The 24472-nt window shown below is 35.6% G+C and overlaps 1 protein-coding gene across 1 annotated transcript in view; it reads left to right on the top strand.

The window, feature by feature from the left end:
• LOC111512591 (neuropeptide SIFamide receptor-like) overlaps positions 1-24472 on the top strand; it is a 200174-nt gene extending 175702 nt beyond the window's left edge. The window contains exons 2-3 of the mRNA XM_074182962.1: positions 4840-4939; positions 20864-24472. Of these exons, the coding sequence (XP_074039063.1) occupies positions 4840-4939; positions 20864-21626 (863 nt within the window). The 3' untranslated portion in view covers positions 21627-24472. The remainder of the gene's footprint in view (positions 1-4839; positions 4940-20863) is intronic.

Here is a 24472-nt window from a genome sequence, read left to right as displayed (position 1 = left end):
CTCTAGAACGCCATTTTCTTCTACTGCAGTGTTGGTCCTCAGCCCTGCTATCCCAAAGACACAGGAAACAAGGATATTTTGTATAGCCACCTTGTTGTCCCAGTTCACCATCCTAAAATCAACACAGATCGCACACTGATGTTGGTCATACTTGATGTTTTTTAGCACCAGCGACAATGTTTTATATTCTTCTTTCCAATAAGTACACTTTAATTAGAAGTCATTAGTATGCGTTTGTCTTAGAATTTGTTAAGTTTGTTTATAAACATGATGCAATTATAGTGGTGGAATATACAGAAATGTAAGAATATTTAAGTATTTGATGAGTATGTTATATCTCGAAAACTAGAGCTGATACAAAGAGAAGATTTGTATTTTTCGAAATCAGCACAGATGGATTTAGCAAAATTAGCTGAATTTTTTTCGGCAGCAAGACAAATTTTTTTTTTGGTGGGTTGTATAATTGTTCTTTCGCCAACAGCATGTGCAGGAATAACTTCAGTGAGGAATCCTGCACTGCGACCTGTCGTTTATAATTTAACGCCTTTCGTGGTATTGGCCAGGGAAGTAGTTATTTTCTGATAGGTATCAGTCCATCAACCTACACTGTAGCTAATTTGAGACTGGCCTGAATTAATTGTTCTTTGAGATAATTTTATTTCATTGCGATTGTTCTGTAATTTCTACTATATCAACATTTTTCACGACATCGAATTGGGAGATTGAGAGAATGAGGCTTTTTTGGATGACCGCAGTCATCTCAGGCCATGATATCATCCCGATCCTCATTGTGATTATTCGAAAACTTTCCCAACAAAATCTTCATCATTTTGTAGATGATTATTTCACTATTTTGAAAAGGTAATCGACTACGTGAGTAAATAGATAAGTTCGAATGTTACAAGTTACAAATGGAATCTTCATTAAACTATTAGACACAATTTCCAAATTCCGAGGCTACATTAAAGATAATTTCAAGGGCTTTCAAATAACTTCCATTGATATTAAAATATCGAGGGGTGATTCTCACCCTTACTTGAGGAATTGAATGAACAAAATCACAGAAAAAGGCAACGTCATCATAAAAATCATCGATCAATCTTTCCTCGACTTGAGTGTAATGTAAATTTCATCTGAAAAGTAAGATGTGTGATTCAAACTCGAAAATGAAATGGATCAAAGCAATTGAGGCATCTGTATCTGTATCTGTAGAGTAGGTAGGGTGAGTGTAAGCCCACGCACTTAGGCCACATGTGACCCATTGTACATTCTCCCGAGGAGTTGTCCTCCTAGGTCATCGACCATCCTGTCCTTTCCAGGAAGGTGGACAGGTCGCTGGGAGACATCTCCTTTATATCGGCAGGTGTAGGCCAAGACTCGCCGAACACACACTCTCTTATTGACGATAACTCCGGGCACTCGCACAGGACATGCCTGACAGTCTCATCTTCCTGTTCACACATCCTGCATAGAGGTGTGTCCACTAGCCCCATATTATGTAGGTGTTTCCTCAGCTGACAGTGGCCAGTCAGAAATCCTACTGTAAGGCGTAGATTTTTCCTGGTCATCGCCAGATATTTCTTCGGCGCCAGCTTCCCAGGGTCGCCCAAGGTGATCCTGGCAAAGTTACATCCTTTGATTTCATCCCATCTCTCTGAAGATTGAGCATGGGTGTAACATTTGACTAGTTCCGCAATTGTCGAAGTCATCAGGCCGTGGGTGCCACTGGGTCCTAAAATTCTTAGTCCATCCGCTTCCTTGGCTAAAGAGTCGGCAATGCGATTACCTTTACTCCTGTCGTGCCCTTTAACCCACCTCAGGATAATGTTATTATCTACCGAGGCTTTGGCTAAATCTTGGTGGCACTCTAGTGCTAGCCCTGAAGTAACACGCTGTCTGTTCAAGGCTAATAGTGCTTGTCTGCTATCGGTGCAGATTGTTATGTTTTTGCCAGAAATTCTTTTCTTGGTTATTTCTTTTGTGGCGATTGAGATACCAGCCAGTTCTGTTTGGACCACGCTGGTATTCCATTCCCATTCCCCACTTAATCCTTAGGCTTAGTGATCTGGAGTACACTCCACATCCTGAGCCTTCTTTGGTTTTTGAGCCATCTGTATAAATCCGTATTGCATTTGTAGCATCTGACTCTGTGTTCTGCTTAATTTGTATTTTGTAGGGTTTATTAAACACAAACCTGGGTTCAATTGCATCACTTGTTGCCTGCAGCAGAGGTTGCGCAGTAAGCGCTTCCCGCCATAGGCCCAGCCTCAATTGACCCATTCCTACTTCGAGGTTTACACCAGCCGTGCGCAATCGTACCATAGCCATTAACGCAACCTCCTTAACGTACAGATCCAGAGGGGTCAGACACGTGATTAATTCCATTGCCGCGGTTGGTGTTATTCTCATGGCTCCTGTGATGTTCAAACAAGCCAATCGCTGTATTTGATATAATTTTTGGATGGCCGTTGCTTGTAGAACTTTCGGTTCCCATGCAATGGCTCCATACGTTAACATAGGTCTTATTATTGCAGTGTAGATCCAGGCGACTACACGTATGCTCTTTTTGCTCTACTCTGTAGATGAGAGTTTCAACAATTGAGGCATTTGGAAGTATTTTATTTTACGCAAAATAACTCCAAAATCACTTGGATAACACCTAACGGAATTGATGTTACGCCCTTCAATTCCACCAATGAAATGAAGAATTATTTCGAAAAAATTTAATCGGATTCGAGAGAAATTAACTCAAAATTATAAAATCATGTTTCAATGAACATTAAATTGAACAACAAAACAAAATGAAAAACAGATTGAGCAAACAATTTTTGGGGTGGGCGTCAGCAGAGTCATCGAGCCATAATTTCGTATCGAATAAATATTTTTCTCAAGTGCTAACACCGCGAAACCTTTTTTTCTGGTAACCAGGTAGTTTTTCTTTTCAGAACTTCATTTATTGGGATTTTATTCAATTGACTTTGTATAGGCCACTGTGGGATATCTGTATCACCCTTGTCTTTCAAGCAATTTCACTCCAATTGAGAAAGGCAATGCACATCAAAAGTCTGTTCACTGGTTTGAATCGCTTCCCTATATAAACCACCAGTCTTCCGAATTTTCTCCAAATGTTTTTCATTCATTAAGTAGCAGCAGTTCCTTTTCGAGATCACATAACAAATATCCAAATATTTTTTAGAAATGCCTCGTTTCAAGTAAATCATTCCATTCGTAAGATATTTTCACTATCTCCACTCCTCCATAAAAATAAGGATATCATAAAGAACAGACCCGATAAAAATTCGCATCCCACAAAAATGCCATCGGGATGTTAAGGTCAGATAGCTAAATATAAAGAATGTCCTTGTGTGGCTCTTCTGTCAATCCTCTTTTAGATTAAGTGGTCATAAAGTGTTTTCAATCGGAGGCCCTTTGTTCCATTCCAGAAGGTTCAACAAACCGCTCTGTCTTTTTGAATGTATAAATAAGGAATTGGTGGTAGATATGGAAAACAGCGGCGAGATGCAAACTCATCGTTTCCCCAAGGGCAGAACACACTCTGGACACACTTCCTTCAACAATCTTTTTCCGATAGGTATACAGGGTGTTTCAAATTCAATTCTCACCATTGGGATCTCGGAAACTATGAGAGATACGAAGATGGTTGAAATAGGTCAAAGTTGCGCATTCATCTGACTAACAATATGCCATTGAGAAAGTTCTGAAATTCCGAGTATGTTCGGAGATATCCGGAAAAAACAAAAATTTTGGAAAATGGTTTTTATTTTTTCTGACCTTTTTTTCGAAGGATTCGAAAATAAATTGCACATCTATAATGCCATTTTTTTCCTGCTACATAATGATATTTTCAGATTTGCTATTCGACGTTTCGTCTTCTGGCCACCATCATCAACTTTATTTCTTCTTATAGGCGAGGTAAAGTAGACATTGTGTCTTTTTCAATAAAAATTTATAATTTGCAGATAAATATGAATCCGGGGAAATCTACAAGTCAAATTTCCTTCGTATTGAATATTTGTCATACAAGTGCTTGTAGACATATAAAAATAGCGGTTTAAAATGTTACAAAATACACATATCTCAAAAATTGCATTCAGGTGATGCCAAGAAGCGATTAGAATTTTGTAATTGGCTAATAAGAAGACCTGATTTTCCTGTTTTCCTGGAAAATATATTTTCTACAGATGAAAGCACTTTTACGAAATGTGGAATATTCAACAGAAATTAGGAACACATTTGGAGCATAAACAACCCCAGGCAGTTCCGAGAAATTTGACCTGTGATTTAGTATTAACGTGTGGGCAGGAATTTACGAAGATAGAATTTTGAGTCCTCATTTATTTGACGGAATTCTGAATGAAGAAACCTATCACCAGCTCTCAATGTCGATTTTCGAAGACTATTTAGATGATCTGCCTTTGGCTAACTATAAACATCTAGTTTCAACAGGATGGTGCTCCACCGCCCACTACTAGACGAGTATCTAATTCATACCATACATTTGTAGCAAGTCAGTGTTCCATTTCGAAAGTAGATATAAGAAAAAAGATGATTATTTGGTAAATATTACGATACCAATAAAGGTCTGAAACACGCAATGATGAGTGTTTTAAGAACTTCTATACCCAACAAAATTACCATCATTCGAATAAAAAAAGAGCGTCCTCTAGACATGTCTACTCAATTACTATTATATGAGGCCAAAAAACATGCTAACATGAATATTGAAAACAATACTGATAGTAACATAAGGTTAAATCTTCCAAAATTTAGATTCAAATTCAGGAGATCATACTGATTATATTTTCATCTTTTTTGCAGCATGGATCCTGGGATGGTGGATGTGCAAGACTGTTCCTTACATACAGGGTGTGTCAGTAGCAGCTTCTGTGTACAGTTTAGTAGCGGTTTCCTTAGACAGGTAATACACGATAAGCAATAAAGATCATTTACACACATACTCGTATCACATATAACGTTACACTTGAATCAAATTCTTCAATAAATAAAATAAATTTGGAATTCATTTCGAAAAATAACATCTATCATCATTATAGATTTAGCTAACGAAGTAAAATGATGATACTGAATCTTGCAGGACAAGATGGATTGGAAATACTGTTGATTTACATATTACCACATTTCTCTACTTCACACACTCGCTATGAATAATTATCAAAATATTACCCTGAATGAAAATATATGCAAGTGATGAAAATTCATTATATGCCGCATCTTTAAATTTTTCAATATTAAAGATAACGTTGTGATTCAAATGGTGAATTGACAGGATATCATTGAACAATTTAAATTTTCAGAATGTTTCGTAATGATATATATTCTGAGGCTTTAGAGAAAACTCCGTTTCGTCTTTCCACTTTTCTATTTTTATCCAAAAAATCAGGAAAATTTCCGAAAAAAGAAAGAGACTTCAAAATAAAATTTCACAAACATTTATAGATCGTGCATTATAGTTTTAATCAGATAAAATCTGGAAGAAATAAGAAGCCCATTTGAAAAAAATAATTCTTGCATGAATATTGAATTATACGAAAAAAAATCCTCAAGAAACAATTTGCATTCATATGAATACTGAAAATCATGGATATCAGTGATTACCATTCAGTTAGTACTCCCAACATTTGTTATGGAATCAAAATGAATGCTACACAACGTAATGCATGAAAGAGCATGGATATGAAATTCGACTACATGCAAATCGAACATATCAAAAGTGTAATTCTCTCAGTTTCAGGTCAAAAAGACTCGTCAACTACTCGTCAGCACTTAATTCACAGATCTTTGTGAAAAGTTTATATCGAACTTATTTGATTTCTTCCTTTCTTGGGAAATTTCTCATATCATCCATATAACCATCTTTCTCAGAATTCCTTCTATAAGTGAAAAAAAACTCCATTCACCTTTATGCATTTTATTCCTTCAAAATATTTCTCAGCGAGAACATTTCGCAACCGGTGGCCAAAAGCCAAATAAATCTCTTGTGTGGTCTCCACTCCATCCCATCTCTGAGAGCAGAGTCCGCAGGAAAATAGCCGTAGACATTTCAATTGCCTTGGGAAAAGGTGAACGTTCTGCAGAAACTCATAGGCCTTCCATTTGTGCAAAGAAACTAATGGAGTATGTACGTGATTCAATCTCACATGATTGTTTTATAACAGGTCTTGGAGAAACAGGAAAGTGCGAAATGACCAAAAACTGCAGTGCTTTAAGAAAAAAATTGAGTGTCTCGAGTCACGAACAAGATTAATGTGGTGGAATGCAATTTTATCGATATACTCGTGGTTGTAGAAAACATCGATGGAGAAATAGTAGGCAGGATAAGGAACGTTTAGTTTTGGAAAACAAGAAAGGGAACTTATATTTTATAATCCTAGGAAAACTAATGAAAGTTACGGGTACCTAAGCAAGCTTGTATTGTAGCCAACAAACAAAGTAGGAATTCTTATCCTGTATAACCAGACTCACTAATTTTGCAGGGTGGTTAAAGGAAGAGAGAGAAAGAAGAAGAGATAGGACGAGACAGAGAGAGAGAGAGAGAGAGATCTGTTTGTGGTGCACTCTGCCTCTGGGAAACACCTCTTATAATGGTTATCCCGTATTCGAGTATCCGTAGAAGCATATAACAACAAATATCTTTCAACTCTCTGTTGAATTTGAGTTCATTTCTCATATATCTCAATGATTCAGGTAGATTTTCGTGGAGTTCAGTCCCAAGATGCGTTATAAATTTTTGATTATGCGTGAGTCTGCACCGTGTAATATTTATGGTCTTAACTGAACTGTTACGAGTATTGAAAGCGTACCGTACGAACTTGATTGCAGAATTAGCAGTCCATAATAAACTCTAAAAAACTTCGAATAATCCAGTTTCATGATACAATGACTGATTGTAATACCTCCGATCTTCCTCCATCATAATTTGCATTAAAGAATTTTGAATCACTTTCAAGCGATGAGGCCCATTTCTGAATGAATACGTACGGAAACAAATGAAATTATCAATTTTTTTAAAGGACAAAACACAAGCACTACAGGAGAATCCTTGAGGCGCTTTCAGACCGATGTGCGACAGTAGCGATTCACATTGGATTCGAATCGCTGGAGATCATATCCATTTGGAAAAACGCTCAGGAAGTTCATTCCACATGAATGCAGTTCTCCAGATGAGAGAGTTCCCAAACAGTGAAGTTCAAGGTGTACTGAGTCGAACCTCAAAATGATGAGCAGCCACCATCCGCCACGTATTTCTGATATGTACCACTTTTGGTGGAATTAAATGTACCAAGTCACTGGAAAACCTCACGTGAATGTATCTATAGAAGAGAGACAAATCTCCAACTTTTTTTCGATGTTCCAGGCTATGCATTGTTGCAGACCATTTTTGATGTCACCTTCGGGTTTTTCAGAGTCCCTAGTGCGCTCTTGCTGTCTGTTAAAATATTGATCCGCTCATTTCTTTGAGGTCTCAATTTAATAAGCCTTGCACACTGCAAGGCCTGAAAGACGGATGTGTATAGTCCTAGCGGATAACTGTAGTTCAAATTTCTTTCCGCTCGGTATATTCCAGCTCCCGTTCCATGTTTGGTCTTCGATCCATCTGTATATCAGGTGTTTTTTCCAAACATGTTTTCGAGATGACTAATGGTCTTCCACTCTTCGCGGCTTATGATTTTGGCCTTGAAGTTTGTGTTACGGGTGTACTTCGGTGTCATGTTGTCCGTGCATATATTCAATATGTGCTCCTCCTCTTGTTCCGAAATTTCTGTTCGGTCCGATCATTTGTAGTTCGATAAGGGACATTATATCATAGCCGTATTTTTAGATCTTAAAAGAGCTTTTGAGACAATTGATCGCCACATATTACTAAATAAACAGCAAGGTATTGGTATCAGGGAAACTGTTTCGTCATGGCTGACTACTGATTATTTATCACAACGCAAACAGGTAACCAAAATAAAAGATTCAGTGTCATCATCTCGCGATGTCGTTTTCGGGGTACCTCAGGAAAGTGTTTTGGGAGCTATATTATTTTTAATCTACCTGAATGATATAGATACCATCCATGTTTGTAATTTCACTTTGACGACACTTTGTTATCAATTTCAGGAGATAATATAGAAACACTAGCTGATCAAATGAATAATGAACTAAAAAATGTTTACAAGTACATGAATCGCAATAAACTAAAACTCAACACCTCCAAAACAAAATATATGATCCTATCGACTGGTTATAAGCTATCACTCATCAACAAACACCACATAAGATTACAAATCGCAGGTGATGTAATAGAGTTCGTAAATGAATTCAAATTCTGGTGGATAATCGTTTATCTCTTCATGCTCATTTTGATTATATATTCAAAAAAATTACTAAGAAAATATATTTTTCCTCAATAATTTCATCTCAGCTTTCAATGTACTCAAAAATTACAAACCCATTCTGATTATTGTGCTAGTCTTTTCTACTCATTTGACCAAAATGAGGTATCGGCTTTACAAAAGTTACAGAATCGTAAAATGAGGATTATTTTACAAGTGAATAGGTATTGCTGTATATCAAACATGTTAAGTACATTGCAGTGGCTGTCTGTTTCCCAGAGACTGTACGAGTTATCAATGATATTCATTTTTAAACTAATACATAACTTGCTTCCAACTTATTTCGAAGAATTCTGTATATATAAATCTCAAATCCAAAACCACTTAACAAGTAGCTCCCAAAGTAGCTCTCAAAAATTTCATCTTCCTCGAACTAATTTGATTAGTATGATGAAGTCTTTATTTTATGAAGGTTTGAATGAGTATAACAAACTCACACTTTCGTTGAAAGATTCAACAAATGTTTTCCATTTAAAAAAAAACTCATGAACTATATAGAATCTAATCCCTGTTTTTTTTTCTGTGTAATATATTTGTTATGTATATCCCCATATTGAAACCATTCTAGAATTATTGAAAAATGCGTTTATTTTTTTTTCTATCATATCATTATTTTTTGTTATTTATATGTCATTTATTTATATATTTTTTTTAATAATGTATGTATTTCAGGATGTCCTGAAGAAATCAATGAATATATTATTATTATACATGAGAACAATACTTCAAAGAAAGTCTGATCTGAGCTTCATAAAGCATCAAAAGTAGTTGAGGTGTGTATAGTTTTCTGGTTCGGAATAGTATTCCAAGCTTTTGATAAGCAGCCTTTGCAATTCCAGCGACAAGATTGTGCCAAGACATATTGGCGTCCATTTTAATCCCCAACAAACTTATCGGAGCAGAAATTTGGGACGATACCAATCCACATCAGATCTAAGAGCGTCCAATGCATTCCAAAAAAGACACCATTTGGTGTGGATTTAGGACTGGCGGCGTCACCGGTCCATATTTCTTTAAGAACGACGTTGGCTAGGATATCACTGTCGAAGGCGAGCCCTATAAGTCGATCATTAGCCTCTTCTTTTGGCCTTAATTGAATGATTTGGACACCAGTGAAATGTGGTTTCGACAGGACGGCTCTACATGCCACACAGCTCATGCCACATTGGATATTCTCCACGAGCGATTTGAGAGCATGGTTATGTGAGGTGGTATGAACTGGCTACTGAGATCATACGATTTCACCCCGTTAGACTTTTTTTTGTGAGACTTCCTCATGTTGTAGGAGTATGCGAATAAGCCACAGACCAACATAACCCATGTCACCGGTCAAATTAAGCCTGATTTATGCGCAAGAGTCATGGAGAATTGGACGTTTCGTTTGCGTTCGACCCAGAGCAACCGTGGCGGAAATTTGAACGGTGTTATATTCCAAACATAGTGGCATCAATAGGTATTTCGAACGAATGAAAAATTTTGATAATTTAACATAAACATTCAAATTTAAATATACGTAGCGCCAAATGAATGACCCGTCAGTTTTCCAAAAACACGGATGAAATTCATAAGTGTCTTCTTTCATGATTATTGAGCAGTCATAGTGAAGAGATCATTCACTCGAATTCTGTACCATATAACATTCTACTGTAACAAAAAAATCACTAGCAGTTCAGTAGTTATCTATCAGATCGAATGGTCTTTATCACTCTTCTTTCCAAATCTTGAAAGGTGCGGAAATTATGTTTTAATATCCATCTCTACCAAAACCTTTTCATCCCCTGAATATATGAATCATTTATCTATTGAAAGTTATCGACATACAAACCTCCATCCACAAAAACCAACATTTCATCACGTTTGATAAATTATCTCTCCATCCAGTCGTGAAACTGATGGTAATCAAACGATCCACTGTGATGGAATCTCAAATTTTTCGGTCAGATGAATCAAATTGTGAGATGTTTCCATCAATCTTCTCTACATGATGTTTTTTGCTATCTTTCATCCATTTAGATGACAATGCGATACAATACGACGTCTGGAGAATTTTTTGCGGCTGTTGTACGATATCCAGGAGGATTTACTTTAACGCAATAGATGGAATAGAAAACTATAACAATTACCTTGTCTAGTCCCAGTGTTATTCTGAGATTCAGAATGGACTAGCTTTCTTGTAAAACAGTCGTTCAATTGTTGTTCCAGTCTGAATCGGGTATATCAATTCAGTTGTAACTCTCCATGAAAACGATTTTACTCCGGTGAACTTTACCTAATAAACTACTTAACTGAAGTTTGAGATAAAGTTTTCAGAGAATCCGATGTACGTGAAAACTTTTCAAATTACACAGACCAACAAAGTATTTCGCTAGAAACCAGAGTATAGTCTCCCAAATGTTTTCATAGTTCTGAATTAGATGTCAAAGTGCAAAAAGCACGACTGCTTTGTAATTTTACAAATATTCTCAAAATCCATCAAAAATAAACGAAGCTCAGTTCAAAACTTCTTTTTTTCTCTCCGCTGCATAGTTCACTACTTCACTGCATCATTCAAAGAACTATCAGGCCTTCAACGGGCTGGCAAATTGCTCACTACCACAAAAACTACAAGAAAAGTTTGTGAATCAACAGATTCCAGATAATCTAATGATAATAATGAGCAATGGTTTTTATTCTACTTGGAGGACTTGAGCAAAGCAGTAATCAGTCTTAATTCGTTATGAAGTTTTAGAAACCAGCAACAGATGTTAGTGAAATACCTAATCTGCTGTCATCAGACAATAAAGCGTGCAATTCTATTGATATTGCAGTATAGTAGAAAAGTGAGAATTTTGGATTCGATCATATTACAGTGAGTTCATGAGTAACTTTCCTATAAAATTGACAGAAATATGTATCGCTAAATAACAATATTTTTGATCAACTATCGTAAGGACACGAAGTTCCACAAGGCCTAATTATTTGCCCACTTCTCTTCTCAATCTACAACCATGAATTGTTGGAAGTTGATAAATATTTGCACACCACTCCATTATTCACATTACACGCAGTAGTGTATGTATTTTCGAAGTAAATGAATTGACCATCATTTGATGAAATGAATGATAATTTGGAAAACTTTTTGAAATATTTCAGCTTTTCGAAATCGAATGCTTTTGAATCCAAAATTTAAAAAAATTATCTTTCATAAGTAGGAGCAAAGGCATCTTCATCTATATTAACGCCAGCTATGGAATCAGCAGAAGACTCAACCGAGATAAACGAGGCTCCTCAAGGCGGTCAATTGCAAAGCCAAGCTCCGACATCGATCAACGATATTTGTGCTATGCCTTTCACCAGCGCTTCCACTGCTAGGCGACTAGATGGAACCAGGGCACAAAGACGAAGCGTTCATGATCCAGCACCAGACATATTTTGACCCGACAGGTTCTACATATCAGTGGTGTTAGGCTGAATCACGAATGTATTATTGGGCTCCAATATTCTAAAAGGGCAAGCCCGAGTAACTGAAGTAGTCTTCTGGGCAAAGCTGTTTATAACAGAGGTGAACAAAGCTAAAATTTTGTATATGATGGAATTGGCCGATAATTTATGAAAATCCATAGATAACGTATTCAAAAAACACTTTATGGCGTGAGATTTTCACTAAACAGTTTTACAAAAGTGCAACACGTTTTTCGCCATACAATAACTTTTTCAGGCGTGTCTTTACTAATTATAAGCTACATACTCAATGCCTAATACACCTTATTTTACAATTTGAAGTACCTTCATTTCAAGTACCTGATTTTTATCTGAGTTCGAAATGAATTAAATTGCTTGATTTCATGTCCCAGTTTCCATATTTGAAAAATATTTAGTAACAGGGAGTTATTCAATTCTAATTGATTATTCAATAATTTACCCGTATTCCTGAATCTATTGATTCCTAAACATTTTAGAAAATCAAGTTTCAAACTTTCCTCTTCTGAATGTAACACGTTTTATTCATGATTGATTTCATGCCCTTCTGCTGAAAGGTGGTTTGCAAATGTGGAATTGTTCTTTCTATTTACAAAACTACTCATATTCTCTTCAATTCTTTGGGAAAATGTTCTCCTTGTTTGGCCAATATACAGTTTTGGGCAAGAGCCACAAGTCAGCTTATATACTCCTGATCTGTCCAACACCGAATTTTGTCTTTATTGTTTTTAATAAATTTACTCAAACTATTACTCGTCCTGTAAGCATTTTTTTAATAGGCAATATTATTGGTGGGTTCACTCAAATATGACAATGTCCTATAACTTACGTTATCGCATTTTGCATTCAGATAGACCTGGTCCTTTTGTAGTTTTTGGAAAGAATGGAGTCTATAATATTTACCTTATAACCGTTATTGACCGCTATTTGTTTGATCGAACTCAGCTTTCTCTATGGATAAGGGTTAAGTGGAAGAACATTTTCGTAGTAAAACTATCGTTTGTCTGCAGAAAATGAACTTCGCCCTTTATTTTCAGAAATGTTTTTATTTTTTTTTTGCATACAATGTTAAAATCTATATGTATATTATTTGAAAATAATAAAAACCTTCATTATTATTATTATTATTATATTCACCTCTCTGAAATCAAAACTGTGACACTTTTCTCGACAACCGTTTCGACAACCGTTTCACCAACCAACTAATGAGTGAAACGCATCTATTTTACCAGAGTTCAATTCAAAATTAGATTAATTAATCCAAAATTAAAATTCATTTTCCCCACACAAGTGATTCTATTATTTCCTATTGTTATTCAAATATTCATGATTTTCAAATATTTTTCTACCTTATAGAACTTTTGTTTGTGATCAATAATAGACCTACATGAATTTTAAATATATATAGCAAACGTTTTTCTAGTATAATATTGCAGAAATGAGTTATTATTTCAATCCACGAACGAGACATTTCTCAATTGTCTTTGATTCATTATAAAGATTATATCAAACTCTTTTTTCTCCATGACACCCAATTATTCCGTGTTAGGAATCAGTTGTTGAAAGGTAAGACCTCGTTAGTCCTTAGCGCGCACAAGTTTCGACTTCTGAGAGGCAGCTGGTTAATATAAAACAGATTTTCAACATATATTTTCCTTATGAAAAATTTCAGTGAATAAAAAAGAGTTGTACCCAAACCATCATCCTGAAAAGCTCATTATCTCAAAAAGCTCATTCCATTCATCTGAATCTTCCGAATGCATACGGTTCCCATGAACAAACAACAATTCCCAACAACTCCGGAAGCTTTACATAGGACTTTGATCGAAAGTTGGATATAACTCAAAATTGAATTGGTCCTTACTCCAATGGAAGTTTGTAAGTCTTGCTGAGTGGATTCCTGATGACAGATTGTCCGACATTTACAGCTGAAAGCGTCCTGCTGTATAATCCTACGTTTGATGGAATTGGTCTCGGAATAGAAAGGACGCCTCAAGGACAGAAATGCTTGTAGTTCGATGTTATTTCACACGTGGCTGGAAATTGTGTTATTTGAAGTGTCAAGCTTGTAGATGAGAGAAGTAATGATGATAATAATATGATGATAGTAATAATAGCTCAATTCTCCAATACTTACCCATTTACAGAAAAATACACAGAAGTATACTCACAATGCAAGAAAGAAACAAGAAGTATATTGAGAAATATTTCAGTCCTTTCCATTCGAATAATAATTCGATGATATAATTCAGATTCGTTCGTGAAGAGTATATATCACGATGGAAAGAGATGCATTTGAAAATTCAATACATGACATATAATAGAGAATTGCGTCATGAATTTGTTTTTGTAAGTTTATGTAAGTTTGTATATATTTTTATAAAATCACTCAGATCATTGATTATGGAAAATAATTTCGAATCATCTGAAAACATGGTCGTTCACATCACAATCTTTCACGTTAATAATCAATAAATAGTAAATACCTACAAAAGAGAACCTATGTCGGATCCCAGGGATACACTCGAAGTAGCTACATATATTATAGACTCGTAACCACTGTAATAAAACTGCTTCCTTCATGATAGGTAAGACTGTTTAAGTTGGCTGACTGTACTTGAAAAACCGAAACTCTTAAGCTTTTCAAGCAAAATGAAATATTCAACGTTATCAAACGCCTTTGACAAGTCCACTTGGATGGGTAACACTTGGTTGTCCATCTTCACATTTGGCTGCACTATACTGATGATGGGTCAAAAACCTCAAACACATATCTATGGTTTGCCTGTTTTTCAGTGCTATGTCAACTGAAATTATCACTTGGATTTGTATCAAAACTATCACAACAGAGTCCTATTGTGAGCAAATCGACGAAATATACCGAAAATTGCGTCAGCAGAAGCCGACACTGGTCAACAGATGATCTTCTGCTCCACAACAATGTCCGTATGCACGTTTCACATAGCACTGTCCGACAAATGAACAAATTGAGCGTCGAAGTTCTGCTCCATCCACCATACTCCCCAGATCTCTCACCAAACGACTACCATCTTCTCAAGCACTTCGATAACTTCTTCACCAGAAGCATCTTCGACAATCAGGACCAGGCAAAAACGGACTTCGTCGACTTTCTCGAATCTCGAGCACTGATTCAAATGACTCTTATTTAGATTCAACTGAATAAGGATTCACTGAGATATTCCAGTTCACAGTAGCCTCATGAAAATGTTTTGAACAATGTACAATTACCTAAGCAGCACACGTAATTATATAAAGGTATTTATTTGTTCTTTTTCGACAAAAATCAGCCGAAAGGGTCAGGGAGCTCCATCTCGATTGAACTGAAGACGTTGGTCAGGTTCTGATTCCTCCACCATATTTTTGTGCATTCACCAAATACTAAATTTTTTGTCAATTTCAGTAAATGTTGCTTAAAATATTACTGAATGAATTAACATATCTTTCAATTATCTTCCAGAAAAGAGTCATCCACCTGATTAGATATGCGAAGATTACTTTCAACCTTGATATTCTGGAACATCGAAGGAAGGTTGGGAATTTGTCTCTCTTCTATAGATATTTTCACAGAAAGTGTTCAAGTGAATGGACACGTTTGATTCCACCATACATACATACGCGACGGACTGTGACTGCTCATCGTATTGAAGTTCAACTCAGTACACCTCGAACTTCATTATTTAAGAACTTTTTCATTTGCGGAACTGCTTTTATGTGGAATAAACTTTCTGGGGACGTTTTTCCAAATGGATTTGATTTCTAGCGGTTCAAATCCAATGTGTACATATGTACTGTCGTACTTGTGTTTTGTCGTACTTGTCATTTGTTGAGTACTCGTGATATTTCATTGAAATATCAGAGATATATAGTTAGGTCTAGGACACATACTAGTGACCTTCGACGTGGTCTTCTTTTACAGGTCCAAGTCCAGGACACATACTAGTAACCTTCAATGTGGTCTTCTTGAACACGATGGTTCCGGTCAAAAACCCTATACGGCTAATTGGCGAAGTATTCTCAACCTACCCGCTTATTATCCACTACTGAAGTATCTCCAGTGGGATGATTTTTATAAACAAATGGAGGTTACCAGCACTTTGAAAAATGTTGAACGAATTAAAAGAATTCTGAAAAACAAAACGGGGGTATACAGGACCGCTTGTGACTGCGGGTTGGTCTACATTGATATTACAGAATAAGTACACAGCTCTCTGAACATCTGAAATTGTCACCTCGAGTACAACGATCAATCAGCTGCAGCCGAACATGAACACAAAAAAGCAGTCTCATTATTCCGTCCGAAATACGAAACTCATAATTAATATTCAAGAGTATATAGGGAGGCAATGAAATTCAAAAACATAGAGGCACTTTCTATAAAGAGGAAGAATGAGTTAACATGAATAAGATCTGGGTGCCTGTCCTTGACTGCTCATGAATGAAGTCATTCAATCAGGAACGGAGTACCATCCACGTCGAATGTAATTGAACCAGAGGCAAATTTCAATGATGATTCATCTGCTGTGAGGACCACCACAGTACTTCATTCGATACCTCATCGCCTCATGCCTACCGCAGTCGTAGTCGAAACGTCGGGTTTGAAAACCTGCGAACCATAGCTAACAACCCGTAAAATAGATTTGACACAATTTGATCCAGCAACTCTAATGACATTATTTTGATAAATTGATTGAAATCAGGTTATGAAAGTAAGTGTTTAGCTTTCGGATCGTACTGTATTATATTAACAACAATACGATAGCTTTGGAAATGTAATAATAGGAAAAAACTAAAACAGACATATTTCATTGTGTCGTTATATGGACATAACATTCAATTTTCGACTGCAGAAAAATATCTGGGAAAATATTCAGCATTGCTAGCAACAAATTCATCTCGAGGCAGTCAGAACTATTCAACTTCAAAGTATAGTACTGGGTCGTATCTGAAATAGTACTTGAGAGAATTGAAGATCACTCCAATGATAATCTAAGTAATCCTCCACCTGTTGGCAGAAATAAATTCAAGCTACAATTCCATTCTAATTGCATACCTGGCTAAAGAATATTTTTGTATGAATCATGTTGTGTTGCTCCTTCGCCATTTTTGAACTTATTCGTTCACCAATTATTGAACGGGTCAGAGTGGAACTTATATTTTCAATAAATCCACAGTATACATCATGATCCGTTGTTCCTTCGCCATTTTTTGTTTCTATTCATTCACCAATTATTGAACATTTCATAATTCAATGTGATCATTAACAGTAACGCTAGTGAAAACTTATTGTAATCCTGCAGATTTCAATAGAATAATTGATTTGGTCCGAAACTTATGTTACGTCAGTTGAAGTTTTTGTATTGCATAAATGAATGGTTGGTACTTGAGAAATGTATTTCATCTTTCAGATATTCTTTCGCTGGATATCTTTCAGAAATTATGTTGAAGTTCCTTATTCTGTAATCTCTATGAACTTTCCATCTCATTCTCATTTAGTGAGAACGAAATAGTTGAACAATATTGAAAATGAGACTATGATAGATCTAAATATCGTAGATTTTGTTTCATTTGGTAAGTCCTTTCCTGTTCTTGATGAATCCATTGAAATTAAGCGGGCTATCTGAAAATACACCAACACTTTTAATCAAAAGATATAAAAAAATGTGTTGCCCAGTTTGAAAATGATATAAATTTCGATTCACTCAGGTTCAATTTCAAATCATTGAATTTTATCAGTTTTCCGTAAACTTGATATCACTTTGTATATTTCCTGTAACATAAATTCATATTTCGAAAAGTGTTTTTTCACAGTTTTTATAATTGTATAAATATAACTCATGGGTCCCAAAAAAGACCATTGTGGAACACTATGTTTTTTTTATTTTTTTGGTATTTCATCATTCAACTTTGTAACTTGTAATCTACTTTTGATACAGGATTCAAACCAACTCATCTTATCAGTGAATCCCATTCTATGCAACTTTCATAAAAGCAATTCTCCATTGAAAGTTTTGAGAGTTATTTTGAGATCACATAATTAATTGCCGAATATTTTGCCTTCATCAATTGGTGGCTTACAGTCAGTAAGTGAAGTTCGAATTCCACCAGAATAAGTTTGTATAAACCAAACTTGAGAGATTGAAAGTGAGTCAGGAATATCAATATGATCCTAAATTCGTTATTCAACTGGATGATGTCATTAACTGCAATCATCATAATATTTGAGACTATAATTCGCATTGATTCATCTCCTTCACTGTTTGAACAGAGTTAAACAATGTTAAAATCATCGAATGTGTATAAAAATCCAAAAGAAAATCATCCCACGAAAGTACAAAGAGAGAATTCAGCAGACCTTGTATGAAACTTTCAATGAAACTCTTGAAAAGTCTTTGGAACATTCCGAATACTTTTTGTTTGCGAATTGATCATCCCATTGTTGTAGAAAATTGGCCGTGAAAATGCTCTTTTCGGAGATTTCAGTCGTGCATAATTAAAATGTTTTCGAATTCAATATCGGACTCCAAAAGTTCAAAACTCCATTACCAACTTCCCTGAAGTTCCCTACATTCGTGTCAATGAAAAGTTTCACGGGGATTTTACGAATGCGATGCGATTACCACATGTTTGATTCAAGTTATTCGACTGATAAAATCACTGTGACAATTGACAACGGCTGGGAATACGGCAACTGAATATAAATGAAGCAAAACTTATGGCGCTATTTCTGTTACCAGGGACTCCAATGAAATACTAAACCATTAGAAAACATAACTTGTTTAATAAAACGTGGATTGTCTGATGCATTTTGTCGTTAAGTATCGTGAGAATCTTCCTCTATACTCAATAGTTTAGGACGAATAGCATTCTGAATATGTTTGACATGACTAGTTGGGTTCCACTTGGGTTCCACTTGAAGTAACCATATTTTACTTTCAAAATCTTCCTCACTCAGAATATGTGGTGAATCTTCCACCAAACGCCTTAACTGACATTTACTTGACAATTACTTTTTAACGCAATACTTTCGATAGTATTTTTCATACATTCCAAAGAAATAGCTAGATAAAAAATCAACTATGAGATATACAAACTACTCATATCTAGATGAAAATCATTGTTGGAGCCTAGGAAATTAAAGCCTTGGCCGAAGCTCAAAAAAGTGAAATTTCGCATTTTTTCTAACTTACCTAACTAACCAAATGAAAGAATATGATTGCTACATGTTGGTGTATCCGTTCACTATGCACGTAAGGATAGGGGGTCCCCAAGATCACCAGATCTGAAGCCACTAGATTTTTTCCTGTGGGGTCATTTAAAATTGGAACTCTATGTAGAGAGACCGTAAAATTTAGAGAAGTTGAAAAATCGATTCCAGGTTGAAATTAGCAAGATTAATATAGGGGTTATTCGCAATGTTGGAAAAGGATATGTCCGTGGATTTGCTTATTATAGAAAGAGTGGTGGATGTCATTTTGAACATATCATTCAACTGTTGTATTTTGTAAGAATAGGGTTGGTACCCTAATGAAAAAAAATAATTTTTGGTCACCCAGTATAAAAATATTGAATTGATTGTCATTACTGTATGCAGTATTGAAAGACCTCAAATAAACAAATTACCGATGACGTCACAAAGCTTAATATACATAGAATTTTCATATCATTACATATAGTATTATTTTATCAACACTTTCTGTTTCATCCTGGTAAAGAAGAAATATTCATTCTAACGGTAGAAGGTTCTAGATCTCAGGGTTCTAGATCCCAGAGGCCTTCAAAATAAACAAACTGTTCCGATATCGAATGGTTTGTATTTCATCAATTCGGACTTCCATTATCTAATACAATATGAATTGATTTGAAATCCCTGAAAGAATCTGTAAAAAAAATTAAAAAGATCAACCGAAAAAATAACAATTTTATTAAACAAAAAACTGAAATTACAAAGAAATAACATACAAGCAACAACCAAAAAAAAATATAAAATTGAAATATTAATACAAACTGAAAATTGAAAATATCATTAACAAAAAACGAAAAATTAAAATTAAAAGATTCCAAAACAAGTTACGTCACGACGTTTCGATTGTTAGTATCAACAATCGTCTTCGGGTGATAACTGGACTCATTTCTCCGAGATCTGACTATTTATAGGTCATTCGAGTGCTTTCATCTATCCCCTCTTCCTTCTCTACGCTTTATTGGTTTTAGCGGGAGATGACCGTTTGGCGGGAGTTGGTCGTTTTCCGCTTGATTAGAGGTTTCCATATGTTACGTATCTCTTCGCTAGCTTGGCTAAATGCGTTGTTGGACAACATATGCGCGGTTTCTTTGAATTTTCTCCTAAACCAGTGTTCCTCTTTGTGAATTATTTCAGCTTGAGCCCACTTGATGTTATGTTGATGAGTCCAAACATGCTCTGCTATTCCGGATTTGCTGGTTTCTCCTCGCTGTGAGTATTTCTTGTACTCAGCAATGCAAACTTTCAATGGCCTCTTAGTTTCACCGATGTATGATTCTCCGCACTCGCAGGGTATGCAGTAAATGCAATTCTTGGAATCGCAGTCCACGTTTGGTGGCCTGTTTTTTGTTTAATAAAATTGTTATCTTTTCGGTTGGTCTTTTCAATTTTTTTTACAGATTCTTTCAGGGATTTCGAATCAATTTATATTATATGAGATAATAGAAGTCCGAACTCATAAAATACACAACGAAACATTGTCAACTTCAAACATCCAAATGGGTTATTTTGAAATGCCCCATATATATATTACATGCATAGATCTAGAAAGTTTTTTCCAAAATCCAATCAATTCATTTCAAAACCTAAGGCTTCAGACTGTGTATCACGTTCAAAACTTTCTTAATGTTTTTTTTTCTTTCGAATAAAGAAATTCATATATTAGTTAATCTCTCGTCTGAAACTTTGACATTAGAAAACTAAAACACCGTTTCTTTTACAGATTCCTGGCAATATGGTGGCCCCTGAAATGCCAAATCACCAAACGACGAGCAAGAATCATTATAATATTCATATGGTTCGTGGCACTGACAACGACAATACCTTGGGCAATATTTTTCGACTTAGTGGTGATCTTCAGCGACGCTCCCAACGTACAGCTCTGCATCGAAGTATGGCCTGACCAAATGAACGGCTCCCTGTACTTCCTGACTGCCAACTTGATGTTCTGCTACATCTTTCCCATGATCCTCATCACCATGTGCTACGTCTTGATCTACATCAAGGTTTGGAAGCGCGACATCCCAACAGACACCAAGGATGCCCAGATGGAGAAGATGCAGCAAAAGTCCAAGGTCAAAGTTGTGAAAATGCTCGTAGCGGTTGTCATTTTGTTTGTTATCTCTTGGCTGCCACTGTATGCAATTTTCGCTAGGATCAAGCTTGGTGGGGAGATAGAACCTTGGGAGGAGGAGATCCTTCCGATTGCCACCCCGGTAGCACAGTGGTTGGGAGCATCTAACTCTTGTATCAATCCTATACTCTACGCTTTCTTCAACAAGAAGTACCGCAGAGGCTTTGTGGCAATAATAAAGAGCAGACGATGCTGCGGCAGACTGAGATACTACGAAGCTGTGGCCATGATGTCCTCCTCTACTAGCATGAGGAAGTCCTCGCACTTCTACAACAACAACTCCTCCACCAGGAAGATCCCGCCAGTGCAGGACAACGCAGTTTCCTACATCTACAACAACACCGGGGTCTGAACCTGGAAATGGTCGCCCGGTAGCGGTTTGGTTAAAATTTGAGGAGTTTTGCTCATACTTTGCAGAAAAGATTTTGACCAGAGCTCGACCAAAGGGTCAGCAGGATTAGTTGTGAAACCCATGATTTGTGTAACTAAATGTTTGAATTTGTAGCCTGAGGTTACATTAGATTAAGGTAAACTGAGGCAGAAATTTTTTTGTAACTGTAAGCTTGTGGCAGAAATTTTAGAAAACACTTGTCGATCTTCTTCTAGGAATAAGATATATCTTTTTAACGAATTTGACTATACTCGAGCATCACCTGAAGCGTGTCTTAAAATTGTTGGTGTATGTGGAAGACATTATTGCGTTTGGGCTGCCAGAGTGGTTCATGGAAGAGATTTGAACTCGAGGAATTAGGTAGCCCTTACATCCTTGTTAATGCCAAATGTTTTGCTTCAGGGGTACTTTGGATACTATCAAAACACAGTTCAGATGTAGCTCAATATACGTCTCAGTATCAGCCAAGAAACCATATGCCGTCTAGTGAATATTTCAGGGCAAAATTTACATATCATTCGTTCAGATGTTATGCTCTGCGCCTGATCTGGCACTCATTAATTTTTTGCTGCTACATTTCTCATGCCTCTAGTTTAAATCAACACTGGGTACACTGAAATCAGATTCAACTTCTATGAATCGTTGTTAGACATATTGAAGCATATATTTCATATTTCCTCATTCTCTGGATAATAATAAAGCTATTAGCAACTTCGATGTGAATTTATAAAAATTTTCCAATTTATTTTCAAAGTATACTATAAAGAATGAGGTTTCTGCTAACGTGAGTTTACTCAGTTTGTTTCATTTTGTATGAATATCCATTAGACAATGTTACTAATCATCCGCTTCAAATGTAACTGTACGTTCAAGTTTTTCAAATTCCATTCCAGTGTTTGCCAAGATATTTGAAAACTATTAATTTCAATAGCACTTGAAATAGTTATAGATACGTGAATAATTCTCTTTATGAAAATGTTACCCTCACTTTGAGCTGATTGAAATATCAAGTCTTTTGAGTTATTTTCAACTTGAGAGAATATCCCAGACAGTTGAGCTAGCAACCCGTTTTATAGATTTGGTTTGAACTGAAGTTTAAACTAAAGTTCAAACTCTAGTTCAAATTCCGGTTTAAACTACTTTCAAACCTTCTGCAGCATTTCGCCGTTTTATAGGTTCAGATTTTAACAGTTATATTCATTACTGAGAGGTTGGCATTTTCTAAGGAATATCAAAAAATGTCAAGAATACCATTGACAGTATTGAGAATCTTGACAAGTTCACCTAATGAAGTTGTGTAATAAATACTTCATCTGAATGATACATTCATGTTTATTTTTTTCAATTTCGGAAACAATTTATCGAAAATTTAGAATAAGTACCCATCAAGTTTGAAATTCAAAATGTAACTCATAAAATAAATTGGGGTGTAGAACCAACTGTATTCTAGATGTTTTGTCATATTAGGTTGAATATTACTGGACATGTGGAGCTACAAAACAAATGACATAAAAACGGACCAAACTTTAGAAACAACCTCATATTAATACGCTAACAAGTAATAATGTGTCATACCAGAAAAGCATCAATTGAGATTTCAAAACCAAGTTTCGATTCAGTTTCGAAATCAAAATCCATTACTCAAAGTAATGAGCATGTGGATTGATACCGTATTGCTCACCACCATCCATTCAGGAATGTAATTGTTCATTTGATTTCCATAACTTCCAATGCTTCATTCATTGTGAAATAAAAAATATTTGAACTAAAAAATTTTCGTAAACTTCAAGCGAAGAATATTTCTTTAATGATCAACAAAATGAACAGTGAACTTGTAGTATAAAAAACTTCAGAATCCCTTTAAAATGAAATATGGTGGAGCCAAAATCAAATTATGTTCAATGTGGAATATTTCAATTCGTTCCTATTGATTTTTGTGTAAATAATACTCGTATTAAGAGCTCAAATTTAATTCCTGAATTATCCATTGAAGGGACACTATATTTTTCGTAACCTTATTCCTTCAACTTATCCAACCCTTGTAGGTAGACTTTTCACTCATGAGGATGTAGACGGCTTCAACAAAAAACAGGGTATCTACCATATGGATCAAATGAATCACTCTAGCAGCATCTATCACATGACAGCTTAATTTTCGAAAAGTCCTGAGTTATCTGTTTTGATGTTAGAGAGTAGAACGTGGCAAATAAAGTAGAAAATTACCTCACCCAGGATACGAGGTTAGCATAAACAAAGTTTATATTGTAAGAAATATTTTAGAAAATGTTTTGGAAAAAACCTTTGATAAGGTTTTATTTCTGGGTGCGATTGTTGTAACAATAATTGTCAAAACTTTTAGATATAATACAAAAATGTTATAGAACTGAAAAACTTTTTTACGCATTTCACTCAATATATAATACTGATTCCCAAAACATGACTTCATCTAAAAATTGGGGATCGTCATCACCAAATAAAAATATACTGCCTCCTTAGCAGATTAACAATCAATTTCAAATAAGTAATGACGGGGTTGAAGAAAAATTTTAAATGTATTTAAGAAATTTAACTCGAATGTATGTTATTCTTCAGCATATCGTTGTAGAATAAAATGAATGGTTCTCATTGTGATTTTGTGTTTTATGTATTGAGAGGAACTGTAGGCATGACTGTCTGATGGATTTTCGTTTAACGAGATACGATGGTTCTATTGAAAAACGCTTACATTAGGAACTTAATAGAAATAAAACTGCCCTATAGATTGATGTAATTTATCTTTGCGTAAGCAATGTTGATGAATTATTGGA

This window comes from Leptinotarsa decemlineata, unplaced genomic scaffold, assembly GCF_025532065.1.
Source record: "Leptinotarsa decemlineata unplaced genomic scaffold, Ldec_3_MD MMD2_tig00026330_RagTag_RagTag, whole genome shotgun sequence".
NCBI lineage: Eukaryota > Metazoa > Arthropoda > Insecta > Coleoptera > Chrysomelidae > Leptinotarsa > Leptinotarsa decemlineata.
The sequence above is the reverse complement of the archived record's forward strand: the minus strand, read 5'-3'. Positions and strand labels throughout refer to the sequence as shown.